The sequence below is a fragment of the Pelobates fuscus genome, chromosome 13 (genome assembly GCF_036172605.1).
Source record: "Pelobates fuscus isolate aPelFus1 chromosome 13, aPelFus1.pri, whole genome shotgun sequence".
Classification (NCBI taxonomy): domain Eukaryota; kingdom Metazoa; phylum Chordata; class Amphibia; order Anura; family Pelobatidae; genus Pelobates; species Pelobates fuscus.
Genome location: NC_086329.1, coordinates 44,272,345 through 44,299,730, shown reverse-complemented (window position 1 = coordinate 44,299,730; position 27,386 = coordinate 44,272,345). Strand labels below are relative to the sequence as shown.

General features: G+C 41.6%; 1 protein-coding gene across 1 annotated transcript in view; it reads right to left on the bottom strand.

The window, feature by feature from the left end:
* The window catches only part of EML5 (EMAP like 5), a 226,353-nt gene that overhangs the window by 17,319 nt on the left and 181,648 nt on the right, over positions 1–27,386 (bottom strand). Inside the window, exons 19-31 of the mRNA XM_063439772.1 lie at positions 26,927–27,038; positions 26,591–26,718; positions 24,781–24,922; positions 23,197–23,349; positions 21,762–21,893; positions 20,763–20,851; positions 19,657–19,833; positions 11,637–11,838; positions 10,779–10,905; positions 9,906–9,920; positions 8,229–8,307; positions 5,495–5,624; positions 3,809–3,907 (exon numbers count right to left, since the gene is read on the bottom strand). Coding sequence (XP_063295842.1) covers positions 3,809–3,907; positions 5,495–5,624; positions 8,229–8,307; positions 9,906–9,920; positions 10,779–10,905; positions 11,637–11,838; positions 19,657–19,833; positions 20,763–20,851; positions 21,762–21,893; positions 23,197–23,349; positions 24,781–24,922; positions 26,591–26,718; positions 26,927–27,038 — 1,585 coding nt within the window. The remainder of the gene's footprint in view (positions 1–3,808; positions 3,908–5,494; positions 5,625–8,228; positions 8,308–9,905; positions 9,921–10,778; positions 10,906–11,636; positions 11,839–19,656; positions 19,834–20,762; positions 20,852–21,761; positions 21,894–23,196; positions 23,350–24,780; positions 24,923–26,590; positions 26,719–26,926; positions 27,039–27,386) is intronic.

The window sequence follows — 27,386 nt, the reverse complement described above, 5'->3', positions numbered from 1 at the left end:
AATCTTAGAAGGCACACAGTGTCAGAATACACACACAATCTTAGAAGGCACACAGTGTCAGTATACACACACAATCTTAGAAGGCACACAGTGTCAGTATACAAACACAATTTTAGAATGCACACCGTGTCAGAATACAAACACTATCTTAGAATGCACACCGTGTCAGAATACAAACACAATCTTAGAAGGCACACAGTGTCAGAATACAAACACTATCTTAGAATGCACACCGTGTCAGAATACAAACACAATCTTAGAAGGCACACAGTGTCAGAATACAAACACAATCTTAGAAGGCACACAGTGTCAGAATACACACACAATCTTAGAAGGCACACAGTGTCAGTATACACACACAATCTTAGAAGGCACACAGTGTCAGAATACAAACACAATCTTAGAATGCACACAGTGTCAGAATACACACAATCTTAGAAGGCACACAGTGTCAGTAAACACACACAATCTTAGGAGGCACACAGTGTCAGTAAACACACACAATCTTAGGAGGCACACAGTGTCAGAATACAAACACAATCTTAGAAGGCACACAGTGTCAGAATACAAACACAATCTTAGAATGCACACAATGTCAGAATACACACACAATCTTAGAAGGCACACAGTGTCAGAATACACACACAATCTTAGAAGGCACACAGTGTCAGAATACACACACAATCTTAGGAGGCACACAGTGTCAGAATACAAACACAATCTTAGAAGGCACACAGTGTCAGAATACAAACACAATCTTAGAATGCACACAATGTCAGAATACACACACAATCTTAGAAGGCACACAGTGTCAGTATACACACACAATCTTAGAAGGCACACAGTGTCAGTATACACACACAATCTTAGAAGGCACACAGTGTCAGTATACACACACAATCTTAGAATGCACACAGTGTCAGTATACACACACAATCTTAGAATGCACACAGTGTCGGAATACAAACACAATCTTAGAATGCACAAAGTGTCAGAATACAAACACAATCTTAGAAGGCACACAGTGTCAGAATACACACACAATCTAAGAAGGCACACAGTGTCAGAATACACACACAATCTAAGAATGCAGACAGTGTCAGAATACACACACAATCTTAGAAGGCACACAGTGTCAGTATACACACACAATCTTAGAAGGCACACAGTGTCGGAATACAAACACAATCTTAGAATGCACAAAGTGTCAGAATACAAACACAATCTTAGAAGGCACACAGTGTCAGAATACACACACAATCTAAGAAGGCACACAGTGTCAGAATACACACACAATCTAAGAATGCAGACAGTGTCAGAATACACACACAATCTTAGAAGGCACACAGTGTCAGTATACACACACAATCTTAGAAGGCACACAGTGTCGGAATACAAACACAATCTTAGAATGCACAAAGTGTCAGAATACAAACACAATCTTAGAAGGCACACAGTGTCAGAATACACACACAATCTAAGAAGGCACACAGTGTCAGAATACACACACAATCTAAGAATGCAGACAGTGTCAGAATACACACACAATCTTAGAAGGCACACAGTGTCAGTATACACACACAATCTTAGAATGCACAGTGTCAGAATACACACACAATCTAAGAATGCAGACAGTGTCAGAATACAAACACTATCTTAGAATGCAGACAGTGTCAGTATACACACAATGTCAGCATACACACACAATCTTAGAATGCACACAATGTCAGCATACACACAATCGTAGAATGCACACAGTGTCAGGATACAAACACAATATTAGAATGCACAAAGTGTCAGAATACAAACACTATCTTAGAATGCACACAGTGTCAGAATACAAACACAATCTTAGAATGCACACCATGTCAGTATACAAACACAATCTTAGAATGCACACAGTGTCAGTATACACACACAATCTTAGAAGGCACAGTGTCAGCATACACACACAATCTTAGAATGCACACAATGTCAGCATACACACACAATCTTAGAATGCACACAGTGTCAGAATACACACACAATCTTAGAAGGCACACAGTGTCAGAATACACACCCAATCTTAGAAGGCACACAGTGTCAGAATACACACAATCTTAGAAGGCACACAGTGTCAGTATACACACACAATCTTAGAAGGCACACAGTGTCGGAATACAAACACAATCTTAGAATGCACAAAGTGTCAGAATACAAACACAATCTTAGAAGGCACACAGTGTCAGAATACACACACAATCTTAGAAGGCACACAGTGTCAGAATACACACACAATCTAAGAAGGCACACAGTGTCAGTATACACACACAATCTTAGAATGCAGACAGTGTCAGTATACACACAATGTCAGCATACACACACAATCTTAGAATGCACACAATGTCAGCATACACACACAATCTTAGAATGCACACAATGTCAGCATACACACAATCATAGAATGCACACAGTGTCAGGATACAAACACAATATTAGAATGCACAAAGTGTCAGAATACAAACACTATCTTAGAATGCACACAGTGTCAGAATACACACACAATCTTAGAATGCACACCGTGTCAGTATACAAACACAATCTTAGAATGCACACAGTGTCAGTATACACACACAATCTTAGAATGCACAGTGTCAGCATACACACACAATCTTAGAATGCACACAATGTCAGCATACACACACAATCTTAGAATGCACACAGTGTCAGTATACACACACAATCTTAGAATGCACACAGTGTCAGTATACACACACAATCTTAGAATGCACACAGTGTCAGAATACAAACACTAGCTTAGAATGTACACAGTGTCAGACTACAAACACAATCTTAGAATGTACACACAGTATTATAAAACAACCTAGAAGCTAAATTCCATATTTTATGAAGTTGTGTAAATTTGTGACATTTTGAATCCACTACATTACAGGCATGACTGTCTGTCCAGTCACAGTAAGATAAAGTCACACCAGAAAAGTAGTTTTGGTAGCATTAACTTGCAACCCTGGAAGTCTAAAATCTTGATGCAAAAATATAAACCTGTTTACCTGATGTCTTCGGTCAGATGCTCAATGAAATGTAAAAATTACCCAACAAGTAAATGTGGTACGAACATGCATCACTTTGACCTACTAATAAACATTATAATCTCATTAGATCTGTGTATCGTTATTTTTACGGACAGTGGAAAAAAGAATCATTGCAGGAGATTAAAAGAATTGCAGTTTAAAAACATCCTGTATGGAGCAGTTTTTTCACCTGATATATTTTACACTTAATTAGTTTAGCTATAATCATCAGTTATTTACAATTTACATCATTTGTTCCATTGCCAACAACTAAAACCCAACATGGAAGGTCTCATTTACTTTTGTATTTGTGCTTACTCAATGAGCAGACATTTTTTTTTCCAACTGAATTTTTCTGAAAATGGAAGATGTTGATATCCTCTCCAAAGTTGTTGATTTAATGTATTTTCTGATTAAGTGGATGAAAAGGACAGTGGCACACTGTTGGGATGTAATAGGGGACTGATCTATATATTTTCTTCCAAATGTCACTGTATGCTGATTAGCACCCCTTAGTGATCAGAACAGGGCTTGTGAACATCTTAATGCAAGGTACCAAGGCAGCTTTTGCTTGTAATTGGCACATTTTCAAACTTTAAGGCACCAAAAATAAATAAAAAAAAAAAAAAAAAAAAAAAGGAATCTAGGAAAGGTATCATTTAGAATGTCCAAATAATGATATCTGCTTTTTAAGATGACCTGATATCTAAGATGATATGTACTACATACAAACATACCTACTTGGCCAGTTGCCACAATGTTGACAAATTTTGGGTGCTGGTTCAAGGTCATGCACAAAATGTCATCTGTATGTTCTTGGTAGAAACTTTGAGAACCTAAAAAAACAAAAACAAACAAAAACAATAAAATTACATCAAAGTCAACACACACATGCAGTGGAGGCTGGTCTATAAGGGCAGAAACACCATTTCTCCCCCCATTTTTGTTTCAATTAAAAAAATGTAAAAATTTAAAAAAAAAATCTATGGGAGTGGTAAATACTAACTAGAAGTGTGTTGGAAAAAAATGAACATGTTTCTATAACGATTAGTGTCCTCCCCTACCTTTATGGAGAGGCTGAGAATCTGGGGAAATAAAATTGTTTTTTAAAGTCCCATCTTGGATGCTGATAATTTAGACAGCATACCTCCCCATGTTTCACATGTTCAAAAAAACACTTTAATTTTAGGGGTGGGGCAGGGGCAGGGGCAGGGGCAGGACTGTTTTATATTGCTTACTAATAACAATTTATGCAACTAAAATGTAATTCAGAACAAGAACAAATGTGTCTTATTTAAACAGATGGATTCCTAAACACATTTATTGTAGAATAAGGAACAGTAAAGTCACCCATGGCACTTTATTTCAATAAGGTGGTATGGGTGCAGTGGTCCCGTTCTTGTAACCTTTCTTCTTGCAGTTTTTAAGAAATCCTCCTCTAGAGACGCCATGATGGCACTGACCAATTAAAACGTGACTTGGAAACCCCCATAGGAAAGCATTGATTTAATGCTTTCCTATGGCAAAGCTTGCCCAATGCTCCTCTATGAGCATAATTGGATTGGACATCTACAGAGGAGGGCAAACCTCCTCTATGACATAAAACTCCATAAAACTATTATTTTAGATGGCCAGTGTGGGGGTGGTTAAATAGGGACAGTGACACTTAATAGTTAGGAATATAGGTATGTATACCTAACACTTTAGTGTTCCGTAAAAGACCCAGTACTGGGAGTATTATTGCTGTGGAGCTCTGTTATACACTCAGACACACCGACAATGTGGAGCTCCAAGAATAGAGGGACATTAGGAAATGGGCCATACATAGGGACACTTGGGAGGTATGTAACAGGATTTCTGATTTCAACTATTGGCCATAAGAACCTGTATTCCCTAAAACACAGGCCTGCATAATGTCCTGTCTTCATGGCTGTCAGTGTATTACAGCATCAGGAGGAGGCGTTGGTTCTCTATAAAGTGGTTGTTGCTTACTCTAATACATGTACCTACAGGCTCATGCTATTGGACTGTCCATGATGCATTGCAAGGGCTGGTTACATGGGTTTAAGTGGGCAGAGACAAATTATGGGGGTGGAGTCAAGTGCCACCATCTTGAAACTTCAAGGCGCAACTACACCCACTAACATATAGTTATTCACTAAACTGGGTTTGGGGAGCATTATCATGAAAATTGGAAATTTAAGGGCCTAAACAGTCCAACTGGAATGATTCTTCAACCTAGCCATTTTCCAAATAGTGGTTTTTGGAGTGTTCATTAAACACATTAAAAAAAAAAAGTGACAAAGCTGTTGTGCTTTCCTCATGCCAGGCTTCAGTGCCTGGTTGTGGATGATGGGAATTAAAGTCAGTAACAGTTAACTCTGTCCTAAACAATGAGAGGAATCAATGAAAGGTCCTCTTACCTGTAGCTACATTGTACAAGATCCCGACCGACGCCGTGTGATATAAGATATCAGCACAATCATTGATATAGTGCACATTATTCCGGCAATCTCTACCCCGATAACCAAACACCAATTCCAGTACCAGGTCCTGCCACAAGTACATAAACGCAATGTTTGGTGAGCAATAGGATACATGTAGAGAAATGGAACACGTGTGTTGACTGCATTTTTGCAATTTGTAAAATGAAAATCACACCATCAAACCTGTATCTACATATCGCCTCATGTACCCATCCTGATCTATGACACCATTCACCAAGCGTGGGCAGACACATATCGATGAAGAAGACTACATCGGAATTTGGAATGCTTAACTTCACGTTGATACTCGGTGGCAAATGAGCATATTAAACATATATTCAGTCTATATTCAGTATGTGGAATTTTATCTTTCCACTGTAGCATTTTTTTTTTTCTTTAACCAAGTTCATATCCTGTGTCTTCAAAGACGGGACGTAAACAAGCAGACATACTTCTGGTTTTCATTAATCCTGACTTTTCCTTGTGAAACTGCTGTATTGTCACTGGCCCTAACTCAAACCAAACTAATCTTTCCAATCTTAATGTTCCTACTTTTTACAATTGCTCTGCCCTGTTGTTGGTGTTACCAGAAAGCAGCACAATCCGTGGCTCCTCCTCAGAATGTGGGTGCATCATGTTATTAGCATGGTTTGGTTAACGTGTAAAAGTTATTGAGTAATAACTCATATAAAATTACTTTATAAAAATAAATCCATATAAATAAATCAATCAAGACATACAAAAATAGGATAATAAAAATAAAAAAATAAATAAAACCTGAACCCACTGTTTACAACAATGCACAAATGAACTCTATATTATAGATACATTTTATGCATAGTGTAAAGAGTATCAACCGGCTGCCTAATAGATGATACAACAATAAAAAGCAAAATAGTTACAATTTATACGAAAATGTGCACCAGCATAAAGTATTAGAATGACTAAACAAGTGTGAACAAGTATAGTCAAACACTCAAATATGTAATATGAAAAATAATAAATGGATTAAATACCTGCCTCGGTGTGGGCCCCCCACCGAGGTATTTATCATGAGAATCCGTACTGGAAAAAAACCAAAGTTAAATGAAGATTAATTAGTGATGAAAATTATAAAAAATGCAGAGAGTTCGAAGTAGCAGACCTCCGTTAGATGGCAATAGAGGATACCGTGGTCGGGATCTTCGAAAAAGAACGCGGTGTAGATATAACGGACCACCCACAGGTGCAGCTGATGCGATGCAAACGAGCTGGAGACTGATACCGCGGTCGGAGCCTTCACAAAAGACCGCGGTATAGAGGAAAGAAAGCGGCGGTCAGCAAGGACTGAAAAACCCTCCTTCCAGAGGTCCTGAGCAGGATACACTAAAGGACTCTCTTGAACAAAAAAATAAAATAAAAATAAAACAATAACTGAAAAATGAGGATAAAATAAAATAAAAAGTCGGCAGCAGGGAAAAACAGCAGGTCCAGAAGTAAACTACAGCCACATCTACGCATTTCGTCCCACCCACGGGACTTTATCAAGACCATCTACGCATTTCGTCCCACCCACGGGACTTTATCAAGACTTGATAAAGTCCCGTGGGTGGGACGAAACGCGTAGATGTGGCTGTAGTTTACTTCTGGACCTGCTGCCGACTTTTTATTTTATTTTATCCTCATTTTTCAGTTATTGTTTTATTTTTATTTTATTTTTTTGTTCAAGAGAGTCCTTTAGTGTATCCTGCTCAGGACCTCTGGAAGGAGGGTTTTTCAGTCCTTGCTGACCGCCGCTTTCTTTCCTCTATACCGCGGTCTTTTGTGAAGGCTCCGACCGCGGTATCAGTCTCCAGCTCGTTTGCATCGCATCAGCTGCACCTGTGGGTGGTCCGTTATATCTACACCACGGTCTTTTTTGAAGATCCTGACCGCGGTATCCTCTATTGCCATCTAACGGAGGTCTGCTACTTCGAACTCTCTGCATTTTTTATAATTTTCATCACTTAATCTTCATTTAACTTTGGTTTTTTTCCAGTACGGATTCTCATGATATATACCTCGGTGGGGGGCCCACACCGAGGCAGGTATTTAATCCATTTATTATTTTTCATATTACATATTTGAGTTTATGACTATACTTGTTCACACTTGTTTAGTCATTCTAATACTTTATGCTGGTGCACATTTTCGTATAAATTGTAACTATTTTGCTTTTTATTGTTGTATCATCTATTAGGCAGCCGGTTGATACTCTTTACACTATGCATAAAATGTATCTATAATATAGAGTTCATTTGTGCATTGTTGTAAACAGTGGGTTCAGGTTTTATTTTTATTTTTTATTTTTATTATCCTATTTTTGTATGTCTTGATTGATTTATTTATATGGATTTATTTTTATAAAGTGATTTTATATGAGTTATTACTCAATAAATTTATTACGCATTTCATATTGTATTTACTCTGAGCGCACATACTATTTTGACTTTTGAGCTTCCACTCAGTTTCAGACGCTTGTTATATGTATGTAGCTGGCCCCCTTTTTAAAATAGTTTTGGTTTATCACACCTTGTATCTACTTTTCTAACGTGTAAAAGTTAACACATTGTTAACTAGTTACACAAGCATGCTATTAATAAAGTCCAGTTGGTAACAAAAAATCTTTACTGGTAGATCATTACTTCCTTACCTCTATGGGTCTCTTCTTTTTTCCAACATTATTAGTCTGAAGCTTTTCAGGAGGAGGTAATGCCCTACTAACAGGAGGTCTGAAACAGAGAACTGCCAATAAGAAAAGGTCGGTCCGTCACCCATTCCCCATCAAAACAAGGAATCTGCAGAGTTAATTACTCATAAATGTACAACGAAGGTTCATAAACATATGTATTAAACAATGGACTGACATATGACATATGATATACATTTTCCCCCAGTCGTTTGTGACAAAGAAAATTAATTCTATTTTTTTTTTTTTTTTTTATTGTGATGATGATATCGGGACATTGACGACCACTGGATGGTAGACAACTCACTAGATGTTGGATGGATAGTGATGAAGTAACACTTGGAGGAACAGAATTACCTGGAACCTCTACACAGCAGCAGGTAAGAAAAAGATAAAAATTACACACAATATGTCAGCTACAGGAGGAGAGGGGAAGTGAACTAGAGTGGCGTGACTGAAGGCTGTAGAAGACAAATATGGCTAAGGAACTGTAGTATTGATGCGTTTGTAACGGTAGCTCGTTGGGATTAATTCCAACAATACTGTAATTTTAGTGAGAGATATATCATAAAACAGATGATTAGTCAAGCAAATCGTGCTAATCAATAATCTCATGTATTTATTGAACTACAAACATAAATAGTCGACATGCATAAACAGATAAACATAAAACAGATAATAGATATAAGGGAGATTCGAGATATAGAAGACATAGGATACATCAACAGAGAGAGAGACAGACATGCTGAGGGAGAGACCAGGCCACAGGTACACGGGGGATCCACAAGTTGTGTCAAACCACTCAAGAAAGTTTTGCCTTAAAACTAGCTGATGGCACCACTGGCCTACCGGTACTCTAACCAGTGATGCAGGCTGTAATAGTTATGGTGTTAAACCCCTTAAAGGACCAAACATCTGGAATAAAAGGGAATCATGACATGTCACACGTCATGTGTCCTTAAGGGGTTAAAGTGCTTTTTAATCATAGGTAGGGGGTGAATAACTAAACATGCTGATACATGTCTAAAATAAAGCTGAAGATGTATGTCAGTTAACATCTGTTTCAACCAAAAAAAAAACAAGATTCGATACTCTATAAAGTGCAGACAATCTTTACTGCAAAGACATGAAACACGGACGTTAATCCTGAAGTGAGCGTAAAACTATTTCCTCTTTTTACATATTACATTGCTGGCAGACTGATTTCTACTTGTTCCCGAGGTGTTTGAGCAATTAGAAAATGCAAATAAGCATTTGACTAGCAATATTAGGAAACCTCATTAAAGGAACATCTGTCGATCATTTCTGTCCCCTTATGTCACAAGACGCAAGGGCGAAAGATGGCAAACAGCAGCTATATAGTGAATCTTTTATAGGTGTTGATTGTTGCGGTGTTATTTTTAACCCCCCCCCCCCGAGTTTGGAGACTTTTTGTAACTTGCTTTATTACAGTAAAGTTTGCAAGTCGAATGTCGGCACCATGAGTCTCTGTTTAGTGTCAGCCTTTATTTATGGATCAACCCTTACAACGCTGGTAGACTGTGAGTAATCTTTCAGCGCATGAGTTAAGATCATCAGCAAATAATCCAATCATAATTTTATTGCATTAAACAATGAGATTTAGCATTTTTGATTACTTACCGAACTACACCCTGCCTTCACGTATGCAGCAGGAGAAACCCATAAGAATGATTAGAAATGTTTTCAAATTAATTGGGACAGACTGCAGTTTCCCTCCCAAGCCCTGCTATAAAGAGGTTACGTACATGTTCCTATGGGCTTGAAATAGTCCAACAACGTGTCAGTAAACACCAAGTATCTCCTGCAACACATTTATCTAACTGCTTTCCTACCACGAGCAGACAGTTTTTATATGGAATCTTCAGTGCTGATGGACAGTACCTGAACAGCCCTGCCCAACAGTATGTAGAATTCATATGATGCAAGAATTAGATTAAAGTAGAGCCGTTTCATTTTCTGCAGCATATGAATGTTTAATTCAACAAGAAATATATGTCCAGAAAAACAATGTGGATCTGACCACCCACAAAACACATGGAGTTATTCACAGAATCGCAAAATTAATTACAGTCTTAATTAATGAACATGAATCTAAAAAATAACCCAGTATATGCTTCACAGAGTCTGCAGAATACCCAGTGACATCCATCTTTTATGGTAAACCCAATGGGTTCTCAGAAGTAACCTAAACCAAGTCTGTATCTTTCCGAATTAATGTATATCTGGAAAATCTCTTAGCTGTTGACCTAACAATGACTTTCCACAAACATAAAGATTAGGAATTAAGTGGACATTTCTGGAGTTCGAGAAAGGTGCAGTTGAGTATATAATAGTTAGGACAACATAGAGCTTCAAGGTATTGGGTGGGCCAGAACATTAATCAACATAACATTCTAACACTAAATGTAGAATAGTCTGGTAATTATCAGAATAAACCAGTTTTTCAAATAAACTAGTTAAATGCAAATTTGAGTTTACTTCTAACACACATACCTTTCATCCAGTGATAGCTCCTTCTGCCGCAGGTGTGGTTTTATCCCTGCCATCGGCCGGATATTTGTCGATAAGGCTCTGATTGTGTAATTCATTTCATTCTCCCTCGTGACATCGCTGTCGTATCCTGAGAAGGAATTTGTGAAGTCTCAAAACTATTTCCTATTATTATTTATAATCTTATCATTTACTACGATCGGGGCTCATTCCAACACATAATTAAAGGGACAGTAGCGCATATGAACAGTTCCACTTAGTCTGATGGTTATTCTGAAAAACAATTTGAATCTTTACAATATTTCTAAACTGAAAACGTGCTGTGGTTACGAATCATATCTGGATACAGATCAATGCCCAAACCATGGCTCGCAATACTGGTTGAATTTATTTAAAAAAAAACTGTGTTCTGTAAACTTTATTTCCCATGTTTACATGGTTTATTATTTTGAAACAATATTGAAAAATTGCCTATTGTTTCTCTTATCCTTTTACGCTTTAATTTTAAAAATAAATGAAAAATTTAGCAACTGACATTACAATCCAGTTCAGCTGGGGCACGGCCAAGGCACACAATGTATAAGAGGAGAAGAAACAAAAATGTCAATGCCTACATTGAATTTTTTTCAGACTTTACAAAGCACATAATTAATAAATATAGGGGATAAGTAAACACAATATTTAAAATCATGAGAAATGGTAGTTCTCCTTTAAAAATATTTCTTGATACAAGAAAAAAATATATTTCTGTATCTTTAAAGACAACTTCTATCGACAACTACGCAAGTTGCAAAAACCTCTTGTGAGTCACCATTTATGCATAAAACTCTTGTACATCATTCAGAAATGCTTTTTTTTTACCTCCATCTTCCTCAGATTCAAGGTCAGACTCTTCACTGTCGCACTGTCTGGTCTCCCTGTGCCCATCGATCTGATGGGTCCAAAGCATGAGTGAAGTGTCTGACCCTCCCACTGAAACCAGAAGACTGTCATCATGTATCCAACGCAGGTTGGTGACATGTGAGCTGTGTGCCACGTACCTCTTGAATTTTCCAAACTTTCCCTGAGAAAAAAAGCAGATTTTGTCAAGCATGACTATTTGGAGGTTCTCTGTTGAGCCCCAAAACCACTATCTGCAAGCAACAGTTAATACGGACTCTAAAAGAAGATGATGAGTGCCACTATGTGATACCTACATTTCTGGATGTCTATAGAGTTCGATAGTTGGAGATCTCCAATGTAGATTGCACTTTCATCAGCGGTGTACTGTATGAGCATGCGTTACAAGTGTCTTGTCTATCAGTGTACTATAAAATGTATACATAATATTTAGATTGTATAGGTTGCTTGTTGATCCTGAGGAAAGCCCCGGACATGGGCTGAAACATCGATTTTATGGAATAACCTAAATAAAGATTTCTACTTTTTTACTACAAGACCGTGAGTGCTAGCCCATATTTGAAATAACTTTTGTATAATTTTGGCTGTGACTATTTTTAGCACCTGGCACAGAAAGTGTTGCAAAGTTTTGCAGGGTTAATCTGAGTGCAAGGACTGGACTGTCTTTTTTTTAATATTTAGATTGTGTGTAAATTTTCCAGTACACTGCTTGGCCCATTTTGCCCCTTTTGGTACTTCTGAATCGCTTTCCTAAATCATTTACATGCCTTGTACAAGTCTACTAAAGAGAAAGTTTTAGGGAAATGAATGTGAATTCCGAGTGATTTCAAAATTTTAGGTCAATATAGCTTATCTAGAAATATTCTCCAAGTCAACTAGATTTTCATTTTGGCTCTTTTGACCGAAAAGATGAAATTAACTCACACTATAGTGAATAACGGTGTAAATGTTGAGATTAAAAGGTCTATTCGGGGGGCGGCGCCTGACTTCCGGTACGGATGGCCGCACACTGAAAGAGCTCCGTACAACAGGGCCCTAAATCAGCTACCTTAAGCACGCTCAACCGCCAAAAAACCACCGAGGCTTACCCCCTGACTCCCCCAAAGCAAGCTCCAACCCCAGAATGGGCAGAAAAACGAAAACCGACCCGATGGTAGCGCCGATATTCCGCGGCCGCGCTGACAGAAGCCGCACAGGCGCAGAGGACCGGCGGGAAACGGACTCTGAGTCTGAAACAAGCGAGGCGGAAAAAGGTACTGCAGACCTCACTCCAATTACCAAGGGGGACCTGAAAGGACTCCTCAGGGACATTAACGCTAACATGGCTGCTGAATTAGCCAGACACATGGCCCCCATTAGAGAAGGCCTGGAAGACCTGACCAGACGCACTCTAGCAGTGGAAGACAAAATGGAGGACATCTCCACAACGACTAGCAGACATGACACAGCCATCCAAGACCTCCAAGCGCAGGTACAAGCCCTTGAAAGCGCGCAAGAAGATCTAAACAATAGGTCGCGCAGAAATAATGTCAGGATCAGGGGGCTCCCTGAATCCATTGCCCCTGACACCTTACACACCACCCTTAGAGAAACATTCAGCGGAATGCTCCCCGAAGCTCCCCCAGCTGAACTCATCATCGACAGAGCACACAGAGCTCTCAGAACCCAACCTCCATCGAACACACAGCCTAGAGACGTCATTGTCCGCCTCCATTATTTCCATGTGAAAGAGGCACTAATGAGGGCCGCACGAGACTCCCCAGTCCACGTTGAAGGACACCAGGTTCAATTATTCCAAGACTTGGCCCCTAGCACGCTTTTCAAAAGAAAGACCCTGAGACCCCTGACTCAAGCCCTCACGAGACAGAACCTTAGGTACGCCTGGGGGCACCCCTTCAAGCTAATGGTCCGCAAAGGAGACAGGACCTACACTCTCCACGACACAGCGGACGCTGCAGACTTTGCGGCCCAACTAGGCCTACCTCGCTTAGAACCGGATCCAGACAGACAACGAGAACGTCGAGAACTGCCACCCACTGCAGGAAGAAACTGGCAATCTCAACAGAGGGATCGCAGACTCTCCAGAAGAGACCAATCCCAACATTAATCCTAGGCTCGGGCACCTGCCTCACACCCGACCGCCTAACCGACCAACCGGGACCATTCCCACCTGCAACCACCCTCCGCATCCCCCAAGAGACTCCACTTGCCACCCCCAAAGCAGCAAGACAACGCGGCACCCTAAACCAAGACCCTGATGATATGGACAAGAGATGAACAATCAGGCTAGCACACAACTCACCGGCTACTAATTTACCACCGGCGCACAAAGACTTGTCCCCAACGTCCCTCTGCCTGCATCCCTCCTCCACAGACAACCACCCAAAGGACACTAACCACCGACAGGACCACCTGTAGCTAGACCACCGGCTACCAGGCCCAGACGGACAAGAAAGCTAAACCCGGGGTCCGCACGCCCGCCAGGGCCCACGAACTTTCTCCACAAGCTCCACAGAACCGGGACATTGCCTTACTTGGCCCAACCAACACGCATAAAATGCTTGTAAATATGCACGGGGGGGAGATAGGGTAGAGGGAGGGAGGGATAAGGGGAAACCACTGACCCATAGCACCGACATCTCTGCAGACGACAGCAACGATAACATGGGTGAACCATAATGAGGGACCCGGCGGGGAGGCGGGAGGGAGGGCAGGAAATGTCTAGACTTGCCAAATCAAATGTATTTTATTTAACGTTATTATGTTCTTAACCTGATTTCTTTATCCTATACTCGCATTTAGGTTCTAGCATATAACACGTTTTAATCTACCATTCTGTGTATAATGCCTTTAACGTTTGAAATGTTTTGTTCCCACTAAGGGGGAGGAGGGGGACAACCCAGATGGACAAACGACAGACCAGACGGGCAGGAGAGCTCAGAGAGGCCCCACGGAGACTTTCACTGCGGACGACACATCTACTAACTCCGCCACACCTTCTGCAGGGAACACCCGACCGGACTCCCTACGGAACGTTAGACGACACTCCCCACCGCCTGCTGGCCTAAACTGTAAGTCCAGCAGCAACACACACACACACACAGACTTGACCCGGCTGGTCCGGGTTGCAGGGACCCACGCCCCTCCGTAATCCCTTCATACCCCCCTACCCCACCTCAACACCCACCCACATACCCACTCCCCAAGGGACACCTCGCACACGCAGCCACGCAACATGCCAACCCACCTCAAATGCACTTCCATTAACGCAAAGGGCCTCAACTCCCCCAAAAAACGCCACGCACTACTCAGATGGGCCCAGAGACAACAAGCTGACATCCTCCTAGTCCAGGAGACCCACTTCACCGCACTCAAACACTTCCCCCTTACAAACCGGACGTACAAAACTAGCTTCTTAGCCAACTCCCCATTGCCCAAAACCAAAGGGGTAGCTATCATATTAAGAGGCACGAGCCCTTTAACAGACATAACCGCACACCCTGATCCCTCAGGACACTTCCTTACAATAACAGGGAGAATAGGCACCACTCAATACTCCTTCTGTTCTTTATACGCGCCTACCCAACCAGACCCAGACTTCTGGAATACATTCTCCGCACACATAGCCACACTATCCAACACTCGCCTCATCATAGGCGGGGACTGCAATGCAGCACACTCCCCACACCTGGACAGAACACACCATGCACCACCCCCACACCGACCAGCCAGAAACGACACACTATTCCAGCAGTTCCTCTCCTCTCGAAACCTCATAGACATCTGGCGCGCCCAACACCCCTCCACCAAAGACTTCACCTTCTACTCCTACCCCCATAACTCATACTCGCGGATTGACCACTTTCTGATCTCCCCCAATGTCCTCTCCCAGACAAAATCCACGAGCATAGGTACGATTTCATGGTCGGACCACGCCGACATCAACCTAACACTCTGCATTGCAGACATCACACGCCCATGGACGTGGAAACTAAATCCCATACTACTACATGACCTCCCCATCACAGACACCATTTCCAAAGACCTGTCAGACTACTTCGAACTAAACTCAAACCCAACAGAAACATCCCCTACGACCCTATGGATGGCGCACAAAGCGGTCATCAGGGGCAAACTCATAAGCTTAGCCTCAGCCCGGAAAAAACGTAGGACACAACAGATTACAGATGCAATAGCGGAGATACACCGCCTCGAAGCTATACACAAAGAGACCAGAGACAACAATACCCTAGATCAATTGACCGAAGCCCGAACCCTGCTAAAACGCCTCACCATGGAGGACACCGCGAAAGCCCTCCAGTGGCTCAAACAGAAATATTACGAAAAAAGCAATAAAGCTGACACCATGCTAGCAAGACGCCTAAAACGCCGCATCGAGGCCAATAAAATCACGAGCATACGAGACCCAAACCAAAACATGTGCACCCAACCTGACCAGATAGGCTCCATATTCCAATCTTTCTACCAACAACTCTATAACCACACGGCACCACTAGGAGACACCACACAAGACGTCTCAACCCTCACACAGACATTCCTAAACGCACTTAAGCTCCCAAAGCTAACCACAGAGATTAGCCAAACACTCGCAGATGACGTGACAGTGGAAGAGATAACCCTAGCCCTCCGCGCATTCCAGCCCAATAAAAGCCCAGGCCCCGACGGATTCGGGGCATTATACTACAAAACCTTCAGCCACCTCTTGCTCAAACACCTCTGCCCGGTATTCAACGCCATGCTGCGCGGCGAGAAGCTGCCAACAGACATGGTGGCAGCAAACATTTGCCTCCTCCCAAAACCAGGCAAGACACTAGACGAACCAGGACATTACCGACCCATATCCCTCCTAAACGTAGACCTTAAAATCCTTACAAAAGTCATGACCAACCGCATAAACCCCCTACTACCAGCCCTAATCCACCCCGACCAAGTGGGCTTCATCCCCCATAGACAAGCGTCCGACAATACCAGAAGAGCCATAGACCTAATTTGGTACACCACCCACAAACACACCTCCACGGCCATAATTTCCCTAGACGCCGAGAAGGCATTTGACCGCCTCCTATGGCCCTTCCTCTACCAGACCCTGACCCACTACGGATTCCCCCCACAATTCATCGCCTTCCTAGACGCAGCCTACGCACACTCACAGGGATCCCTCCTCCTCCCCAGCATCGCCCCCCCCACATTCACCATCTCTAACGGGACGAGACAGGGGTGCCCTCTATCACCTATACTTTTTGCCCTATCCCTAGAACCCTTACTGGAAGCAATACGATCTGACCCAGACATAGGAGGAATCACCATCAGAGACCAGACCTACAAGGCATCCGCCTACGCGGACGACATCCTCCTCACCCTCACAAACCCAAGCACCTCCATAAACCACCTTATGGCACTGATCCATTCCTACTCTCGCATATCCGGCTACAAACTAAACGTCACAAAATCTGACCTAATGCCGATACACATACCCCCACATGAACTTACCAACATCAAGGACCAATTCCCATTATGCATCCGCCCAACGGCCATAGACTACCTAGGCATAAAGCTCACAGCCGACATCTCCACCATGTATCAGACTAATTACACACCCATACTCAAAAAGGCACACGCCGACCTCCAGACATGGGCCCCGCTAGGGATCTCGTGGCTAGGCCGAGTTGCCTCGATCAAAATGAACCTCCTACCACGAATGCTATACATATTCCAAACACTGCCCATAGCAGTTCGAGTGGCTGACATAAAATCTTTACAGAAAGCGGTTAACAATTTTATATGGAACCACCGAAGGCCCAGAGTAAGGCGTGAAACACTATACGTCCCTAAGCGATCAGGAGGCCTTGGATTACCCAACTTTATGCATTACCTATATGCCGCCCACTTATCCCAAATCCAAATGTGGCATCTCCCGCCCATGGAGAAAAGATGGGTGGACATTGAACACTCAATCTTTGGTCATGACCACCCCTCCCAATACATGTGGACCCCCAGACAGCACCGCCCACTACCCCCCCCAACCGCACCCACCATCACACACTCACTTGACCTCTGGGACAAAGTACACTTGAAATACGACCTCTCCTCGGAAATCTCCCCAATGACCCCGATTCTCAGGAATAAACTCTTCCCCCCGGGCCTCACAGCCCAACACTTCGCCCAATTCGAGAGAAGGGGAATTGCCAGACTAAGCCACTTATACACGAACAACCAACCCATCACCTACGAGAACCTACCCGAACCCACCACACTCACCACGTTCGACTACTTCCGCTTCATCCAACTCCGCAGCCTGGCAGCATCACCCTGCATCCAACAAGCAGGCAAATCCCAGCCCACTAAGTTCGAACGAGACTGCACCACAGCCCCGGCCAGAAAGGGACAAATCTCTGACATATTCCTCTCCATAGCAACCCACACGACCCATATCAACCTCCCATACATCCGGGCATGGGAAACAGACCTGGGCACACCAGCCGACACAGGAGTCTGGGCAGAAATCTGGGAAGCCACCGCATCACTGACTATATGCGTAACATTTAAAGAACAGGCTTATAAAATGCTATTCCGCTGGTACCTCACCCCCCAGAGGCTGGCATGCATGCACAGACTACCCACAAACCAGTGTTGGAAGCAATGCGGAGAAACAGGCACCTTCCTCCACTGCTGGTGGACGTGCCCAAAACTCCAACCCCTCTGGCAATCCGTGGGAGCAATCCTCACTAGAGTCCTGCACAACCCATGCCCCCTCGACCCATGGACCATGCTCCTATCCAAACCGATGGACACATTCACAAGAGCCGAAAACAAATTGATAGCAAGAGTGGCCCTTGCCACACGCAGAGCAATAGGCGAAGTATGGTCCACAACCACAACACCTAACCAACAAACAATACTTAGGAAAATCCAAGATCACATGGACATGGACAGGCTCACAGCCCAAATCCACGAAAACACCAAACAGTTCCACAAGACTTGGGACCCTTGGCTCATGGCCGACACATCCTGACCCTGGTAAGACGACACATACCACACACCGCAACTTAGCACCAGCAAAACACAAACCACGACCCTCACCTAATTACAAGCCCACCAACGCTACTTGAGACACGCAACGAGGTGTACCCACCCCCCACCCGTCCTCCCCACTCCCTTCCCGGGGGGGCCGTGGGACCCTGCAAACGAACACTCACTCCCCACCGACGAACTGACCTCACCGGACCGACGACCCCCCCCCACGCAGCCAGACGAGGACACCCCAACCACACCCTGACAGAGGTACCCACCGGCTGTACCACTCCAGTAATCACAGGACCACTCACGACGAAACGACCACACCTACACAGACGAAGTACCCACCCCACGAGACGTCCACCTTTCATCCCAAGGACCACCCTGACGTGAAGACCGACAAGGCCGTACACGGCCAAAACAACCCGAAGAGCTAACTCAGCAACGCAATAAAGACCACGCAATGCATATACGCAGACCTGACACCTGCTGTTACATGTCTGGACCCCACAACCTCCCTCCCCTTGTTACTCTTGTATGCTGTACCCCTGCCCTTGAATACCAATTCTATAAATAAGGAACTAGAAACAATAGGGCATCCTTATCCTTTCCACTTCCTATGTTTGTACCCCTACCCCACCCCTCCCTAACCCTCAGATCCAGAGCAGCAACGAATGTTATATACAGAGTACAAATGTACTAACCAACCTCTGATACTTCAACAATGACAGACCGTTTTTAACCTGTCGCTTACGCAAGATTGTCATCCACATACGAAATAAGCTCCGAGATCTCTGTAACTGTAACCTCATAACCTTATTCCCCTGTTTTTTTTCTGTACCCCTACCCCAATGACACTGAAAACAACTCAAAATATGACAAATAAAGAATTTAAAAAAAAAAAAAAAAAGGTCTATTCGATATTTTTTTACAGCTGTATACTTACTTTTACTGGGTACCTAAACAGCTTCACAAATCCAAAGTCATCCCCAGTTGCTAATACTTTGCCATCATTGGTCAGGGAGGCAGCAGTCACGTCGCTTACTTCTCCAATCACAGGCCAGATACCTTCACAACTTGGACCAAGAACACTTGTCCATGATGACCAGATAATCTTTTCTACCTGAGAAATAGGACATTGAGCAGACACTCCTAACACGCAGCCTTTCCTCCTAATTTCCACTAATCAATATCCTACCCGGAATGATATTGCCTAAAAGGACCACAATTTTATTTTAGCGGATTTGTATTCAAAAATTAAATTTTAAATAAAAAAAAAAAAAAAAGATACTAATATATATATGGTGCTACTTTTTTCGGGGATTAACAATAGTGTTTACTCCCGAGCAACATTTTTTGTTTCCGCACATTTTCCCCTATCACTCTGTGGCTTATAGAAAAAAAAAACAATCAATATACTTCATTCTTTTTCTTCTATCTGGAAAAAAATATATATATATTTCTATATATTTTTTTTCTTCATAAAATGTGATAGTCATTTGATAGATCTGTTTTTCTTATGAACAAATCACTCTTTAGTAACTCCAACTGCCCTTTATTATAGTCACTAGTAGTGGCCTGACAATGTTTTGATCAAAGGGGTTGAAATTTTGCCATCACTTGTGCTGGCTATAATAAAGGTACATGGAAATTGATGACAAGAATGTGGACTTTCTGTTATATACGCTTCTGTAAATTAGAGAAAAATCCTTAGGAAATTCTCAGCACAATTTAAACCGTGTCAGGATAGAGATACATTTTCGTCTGAAACAAAGTACCCACAATGTTATTCACTAAGGTGTGAATTGCTGAGAATCCAAAATTAATTCAAGGTGAATTAAAAGTGTTAGGCCACAATAGTTAAACTGAAGACATCGCAAACTTGAATATTTTTTCCAATTCGACTATTTTAGCGTTAAATCTGAAATTCACTTTGAATTCGCAAGAAATCACAATTAAGTAAATACATCAGTAAACAGTCTTTGTCTCAGTAAAGAAAGGCTTTGACCTGTATATCAGTAACTACGAAAACAGTTGAAATCCTTCTCTTACCTCATGACCGGGAATATTCTGCTTTTTCCCACGAGGTGCTTCAAAAAACAGCTGCTCCTTCGCCCCAGTGTTTACCTGTAACAGCTTACCTAAAAATGATACAGTTATGTCACCGACTAGTTAAGCCAATCGCCACTCTGTATGCCTACCAACAAAAAGACTGGCATTATTCAGACCAGGGGCATACTCAGTCTGAGAGACTAGTAAGTAACACTAGAAAAAGTGTCTCCTTCACTTTCAAAATGGTGTTATTTTTTTTTTTTAATACGTTTCCTAGTTGCAGATATGTATGTCCTTATTTAAACCTGTTCTGTATTTTCGCATTCCACTATAATTCTTTTTTTTTGTTACAAATTTGTCACTCCCAATGCATTAAAAAAATGAAAAAAAATAAAACACACAGAAACATGCACTTTTTTCTCAGTAATTTTACCACCACTGTCAGAGTGCCATTTTTACTGTGACAGGAATAAAAAGTGGTATACTACAGAACAAGTGAGGGAAAAAAAGATTAAACCTGAATAAAGGGTAGAGTGAGGGTTTTGGTGCAAAAGAAAATGGCTGCACACATGCCATAAAAACAGCAGGTAGGTGAAAGCGATATATAAAGCTCCTTTTTATATCCCACATGATGTACATTCCTGAGTAGGTATTGCACAATTTATTTGAGTTTATTACATTATGTGCGCTTTTTCCATATTATTTTCTAGATCTTTTTTTATTTTTTTTACCACATAAAGGACCTTAAATGACGTCTAAACATAAGGGCACTAGAGGCTTCAACAGAGCGTTGTAATTGGATAATATACCGCACTGAGAGTCAGTAGACATCCAATGATTTTCCGATTTTCAGGAATTATCACAATTATCTTGCAGTTGACATTACCTTGACGATTATGGTTCTGGAGCAATGCACATTGTGCAGTTTTTCCTACCATGTGTAAATAAACCTTAATACCAGCCAAAGAGTAACGAGATGATAGAAACATGGCTACTCACCCTGTGCGTCCCAGTCTATGTGCGTGATGTAGCTAAACGACCCTTTGCAGACTCCAACCCGTTTACTGCTCTTTACATTGTAAATATCTACAAAGTTGTCATAAGATGCAACGGCCACGTATTTTCCAGCACCTGTAAAACAAACCACAAACAGCCTTCATTTTCTATGAAGATGACAGTTCAGAATGGTAGATGTGAGATTTGAAGCCACAGGTCTCCAGAAGAGCAGATCTGCCCCATGATGCTTTACCAAGCAGTGCTTCATAAGGTTGATGCAGTTCACTGCTCTTTGCCCTTGCACTAACATGGCACCCCCGGTAAAACAGGGATCAATCTGTAGGTACACTTTATTGATCCAAAATCCCTGCTAGTGACTGCCCATTATTTCTTAATCTGAGCACATTCACTTGCACATTTCTCTGGCTCAGTTTAGTTCACGGGTGGTTTTCGTACTGCATGTAGAAGCAGAGGGACCTGTGCCATTGAAGAAGAAATCTCAAGGAGCCACTTATTACACCACCAATAGTGTCTGCAGTCAATCACGACAGAGCCCTGCCCAATCCCTTTGATCAGGGTTATTTACTAAAGTGAGAATTCAAGGTGAATTCAAAGTCAAATTTGAGATAACAATATCCAAGCTAGGAAAATTGTCAAAGTCAGCTATGCTTCCAGTTCCGCTAACTTGGCCTTAAATTTGCAATTCACTTTGCATTCTCGCTTAAAGGGACACTATAGTCACCAGAACAACTACAGCTTATTGAATTTGTTCTGGTGAATAGAATCATTACCTGCAGGCTTTTTGCTGTAAACACGGTCTTTTCAGAGAAAATGCAGTGTTTACATTACAGCCTAGTGATCACTTCACTGGCCACTCCTCAGATAGCTGTTAGAGATCCTGCCTGGGTCATGGCTGCCTAAAATGCATCCAAACATTCAGTATCTCCTCCCTCTGCATGCAGACACTGAACTTTCCTCATAGAGATTCATTGATTTAATGTATCTCTATGAGGAGATGCTGATTGGCCAGGGCTGTGTTTGAATTGTGCCTCCATCAACTCCGAAGTTCCTCTGGTTCACTCTGAGTGACTGCAACTGGAGGTGTCCCTAGCTTTGAATGTAAACACTGTATTTTCTCAGAAAATACCGTGTTTACACGAGAAAGGCTGCAGTGAGCTATAGTTCTCACCTGAACAACCTCATTAACCCCTTAAGGACCAAACTTCTCGGAATAAAAGCGAATCATGACATGTCACACATGTCATGTGTCCTTAAGGGGTTAAGCTGAAATTGTTCAGGTGACTATAGTGTCCCTTTAAGTGAATAACCCTGTGTATGTATTCCACATTTTAATAATAGTGTTATTCTGGCATTTAGATGTTGAAGGCATGCTTGAAGGCAGATATTTACAAAGGATCAGCATTAGTGTATTACTCACCAGGTGAGAAGCGAATGTCAGAGATGATGTCCTTTCTATGGTGAAAAGAGACCAGATCCTCCAAAGTGTCTGTATTCACAATCAAAAAACCCCCGTCATTCAGTCCAACAGCCAAAGCTTTTCCATCCGGAGAAAAGGAACAACATCTTCCCCCTAACAATGTACAAATACACAAGTACTCCGGTAATTACTCAGTCTGACGGTTATATCTGTACTGTTATTTGGGGTACTACGTACAGGGCCTGAAAGCTCAACAATTACACAATAACTCAGTAGTTTGACAGCTATCGCTCTATAATTACTCAGGTACTCAGTACTTCGGCTTACAGCTATAATAGCTCTACATTTACGCAGGCACCCAGAAAGTGTTCTGACCGCTATCGTGATGCAAAGTTAAACTTGTGTATAACAAGTTTATAATTACAACCACAGTATATTTTACAGGATGTATCCCAAGGGAGAATTTCTAGAAGATGGGACTAGAAAGCAATTGTGGACCTCCGTTGGATGCAGAATATCAAACTTGCATGGGGTTACCAAGTTAAAAGTTTGTCTTTCTACAAAGTGAAAACCATCCCACTGTTCTCCCCATCCACAAACATTGCCAAATAGGAAAATAAAAATGTAAGTGCTGAGAATCTCAGTTTACCTGACTAAATTCCACCACTGTTAACACATCTCTGATACTTGATCCATAGTTCCTATTTCTCAACCGGAGTATCAATGCTCCGGAAAAACCTGCTGTTCATTTTGCCTCCATTGAGATATTCTGGTCTTGCAGGGCCTTTGAAGTTACACTATCTTCCCAGCCAAGTGATCTGAGTCGATTACTTCTACCAACATGCACTATGTTTGTGAAGGATTACACATAGCTCCAACTTCCAGCAATACATTTGCTTAGCTCATGGTGATCTTCTCTCCCAATATAGAGGTAGATACCAGAGTAGTCATGGATGTGATGCCCATAACTTCAAGTTATTCTGAGCTTGTCATCTCCAGGCAGACCATGAATTCTTTCTCCCTGATTACATAAGGACTTCTAGAGAATTCTGGTACACTCTTCTGGAGACTTCACTGCATATTTGAGTTAGAGACTTTGCAGATCTAAAAAAAACTTGTAAACTTAGGAGAAATCACCTCATATTCCACCATAAAATGGTTATATCTCTTTGAAACTCTTGCCACCAGGTTCCCATTGAACCTGAGGTATGAGCCGATTTCATCATATATACCACACCTCCAGGTGATTCCATAGATTGTTTGTGGCAATTTTAGACGTTGTACACAGCATTCAATAAACAACCACATTTACTTTTGTGGTGACTCTTGCTAAACTTTTAGAGAACTAGATATTAACTCACATTATAGTTAGGGACCTATTTACCCCTACATAGAGCTTGAGCTAGAGTATGCCCGGTTGTTTCTTTTATTCAAACCGTAGACTGTTATTCACACAAGCTCTCAGCTTAACGTCTTTTGAAGCGGTCAGGACAGTCCGATTCCACTAACGGGGTGTATTACATTACTGGGAAGGAATAATCAAGAAGACCCCTCTAAATGGTTGACACCATTAATTAGAATTACCTTTTTTTAGCTTGCGCACAGCAAGCATGCAATGGCTTGGGGACAGGTCCCATATACGCAGAGTCTTGTCATCACTTACAGTGGCACAGATTGGTAAATGCGGGTGAGTGGCCAAACCCCAAACCTCTCCTTCCATGTGGCCCTAAAAAATAAACAAATACAATTTAAAAGTACTGTCAAAAAATAATAAAAAAAAAATAGTCAGCAACACAAACAAAGCAGGACATACTGTTTTTCATCACTTGGAAACAAAGTGCATTCTTCAGTGTCTCTTGTGTAATCTGAATTCACTGTATCATTAACTTCCAGCTGATGGATAATGGCTGAAAGAGCTCTGTTTGTTTACTTTATAGCAGCAAATATATTGCAGGAACAGAGAAACCCGATGGTGTTTTGAGCTTCCTAATGAACAATTTAGAGTAATGAACAGCAAAGGCTGGGTCCATAGGGGCCCCCTTGTTGCGGGAAGAAAATAATTAATTTAAAAAAAATTCAATATATACTCATGTTGGGGCTTTATAAATAATAATAATAATAAGTGTGTGTTAGAAATAAGTGTTGCATCGGACATGATTAGTTCTTCAGTTTCCTCCTCCTTTCGTATTGATGGTTGGAGATGCTGAGCAACCATGGCCCCAACTTAATATTTTTGGATAAACTTTTCAAATGATTTCATATTTTTGGTTAAACTTTTTAAATTATTATTTAAAAATATTTATATATCAAGAAAAAAAGAGATATATAGAAATATACCAGAAAATATCACAGTATTTCTTTTTTTTTTTTTTTTATAAATCATATTAAAAGCTTATGCCTATGTTTGGGGAAACAAGCAAACAAACACATTTCTGTTTACAGACGCATTAGATATGCTTAGTTTGCCCGAAAAGGATTTCTGACAACCATTGGGCTATCAGTATGTATCATGTATGTCCTAAAACGCTGGCCTATATATTGCCCTGGCTCCCACAGATAAGAACAGTAGAGGGTGGAGCTGGACCCTTAAAGTGGCTTTTGTTTTTTGAAGCTAAATAAAAATATAGGTCAGTGGCATCACTAGGGTTGGTATCATGGTGTCACCCCAATGGACTTTCTCCCATACCAGACTATATAAGATCCCAGGTGTTCCAGTGCTTAGCTCATCTGGTTTGCACTGGAGTAGACCTTGTCTTGTTGTGATTTCCAGCTCCCTGATTGTGTCAGAGTGTTGCTGAAAATTACCACAGCAAGTGATCTGATACAATTATTAGTGATAGTGCCAGAGCTTGCAAAGGGGATATGCAAGATTTGCACCCAACAAAGGTGCAGACCAGATGGTCTCTGTGTCCCTGTGATGTGTATGCACGGGGTCAGTGAAGGAAATCAATCTCCCTCACCAACCTATGAAAAGATACAGCACCCTCTGCACGGGCCGGGAAGCCAGAGTGCCCCAAGGTGGCCATCTGTGCAGCCTTAGGGTAGCCCCAGCCATGTTGTGTCACTGGGTGCATTATGCACTACCCTAGTGTTTGTTTATTGTGTTGGATAGGGAATGACGGTCAGTGGATATGTTCATAGGGTTAGTCATTTAAGCTTCAACAACCACCACTGGTAATGCAAATAATAGTTTATTGTTGGATTATTTCCAGGTGTAAAGAGTGGGGGCATACATCTCTGGAACCCTGAAAATATCATCAGCTTTAAATCTTGTCCAAATTGTTTTTGGTCAGTTTGATTAGTGATTGCAAACATTAGCAGGCTACAAAAGCAATTGCATGTTGGTTAGAGTAAATGGATATAAGTACATGAAGTTGGTCAATGAATGGCTTACCTGAACAAGTAGCGTTACAGGACCACTCTTGTCCACCTCTAAAATCTCACCATTCTTGGTTCCTACTAGGATGTGACCATGACCCAGAGATATGGCACGGATCGAGGGGTTATCTTCTAATAAAAGCCCTATTAGGTATATGGAATTAAAACAATGAACATACAATTGTATTACATTTGATTATGTTCAAGAGGTATACATGTTTTGCATTTGTTTTAATTTAAATTTAAACATACACTTTAATGTGGACCTAAAATATTTGTGTTTTGAGTAAAGAAATAATGAAAATGTGGTTAGGGGTAGCAACATAATGCTAAAAAAAAAATCTTACATCACCTTTAGATCCAGGGGCTAGTGCAGCCCTTTTGATAGCATAGGTTTTGAGGCATCTTTCAAAGGAGTCATCCCACAGAGCTACAACACCATCTTTTCCTCCAGTTACAAAGCCCTTGAGCCAGAAACACAAACAGTTACACCCCTGTACTCAAATACTCAAAAGCCTGAACCAGCTTTCATTGCTGTAAGAATTATCCAAAGTCATGGATTAAAAACATAAAGTATCACACACAATGGTGAGTTAGAGAACTGTAAAAGAGTACAGACTAAGTGAAAGCTCTAATACAGTGGGAAGGTAAATGCAGATCCCCAGGTGTTGTCAACCTACAACCTTAAAGGGACACTATACAGTCAGGACCACAGACATGTATTCCTGACCCTAAAGTGTTTAAAACACCCTCTAGCCCCCTTGGTTCCCTTTGCCCCACTAAATATAGTAAACGTCCAGTCTGCTGCTCCT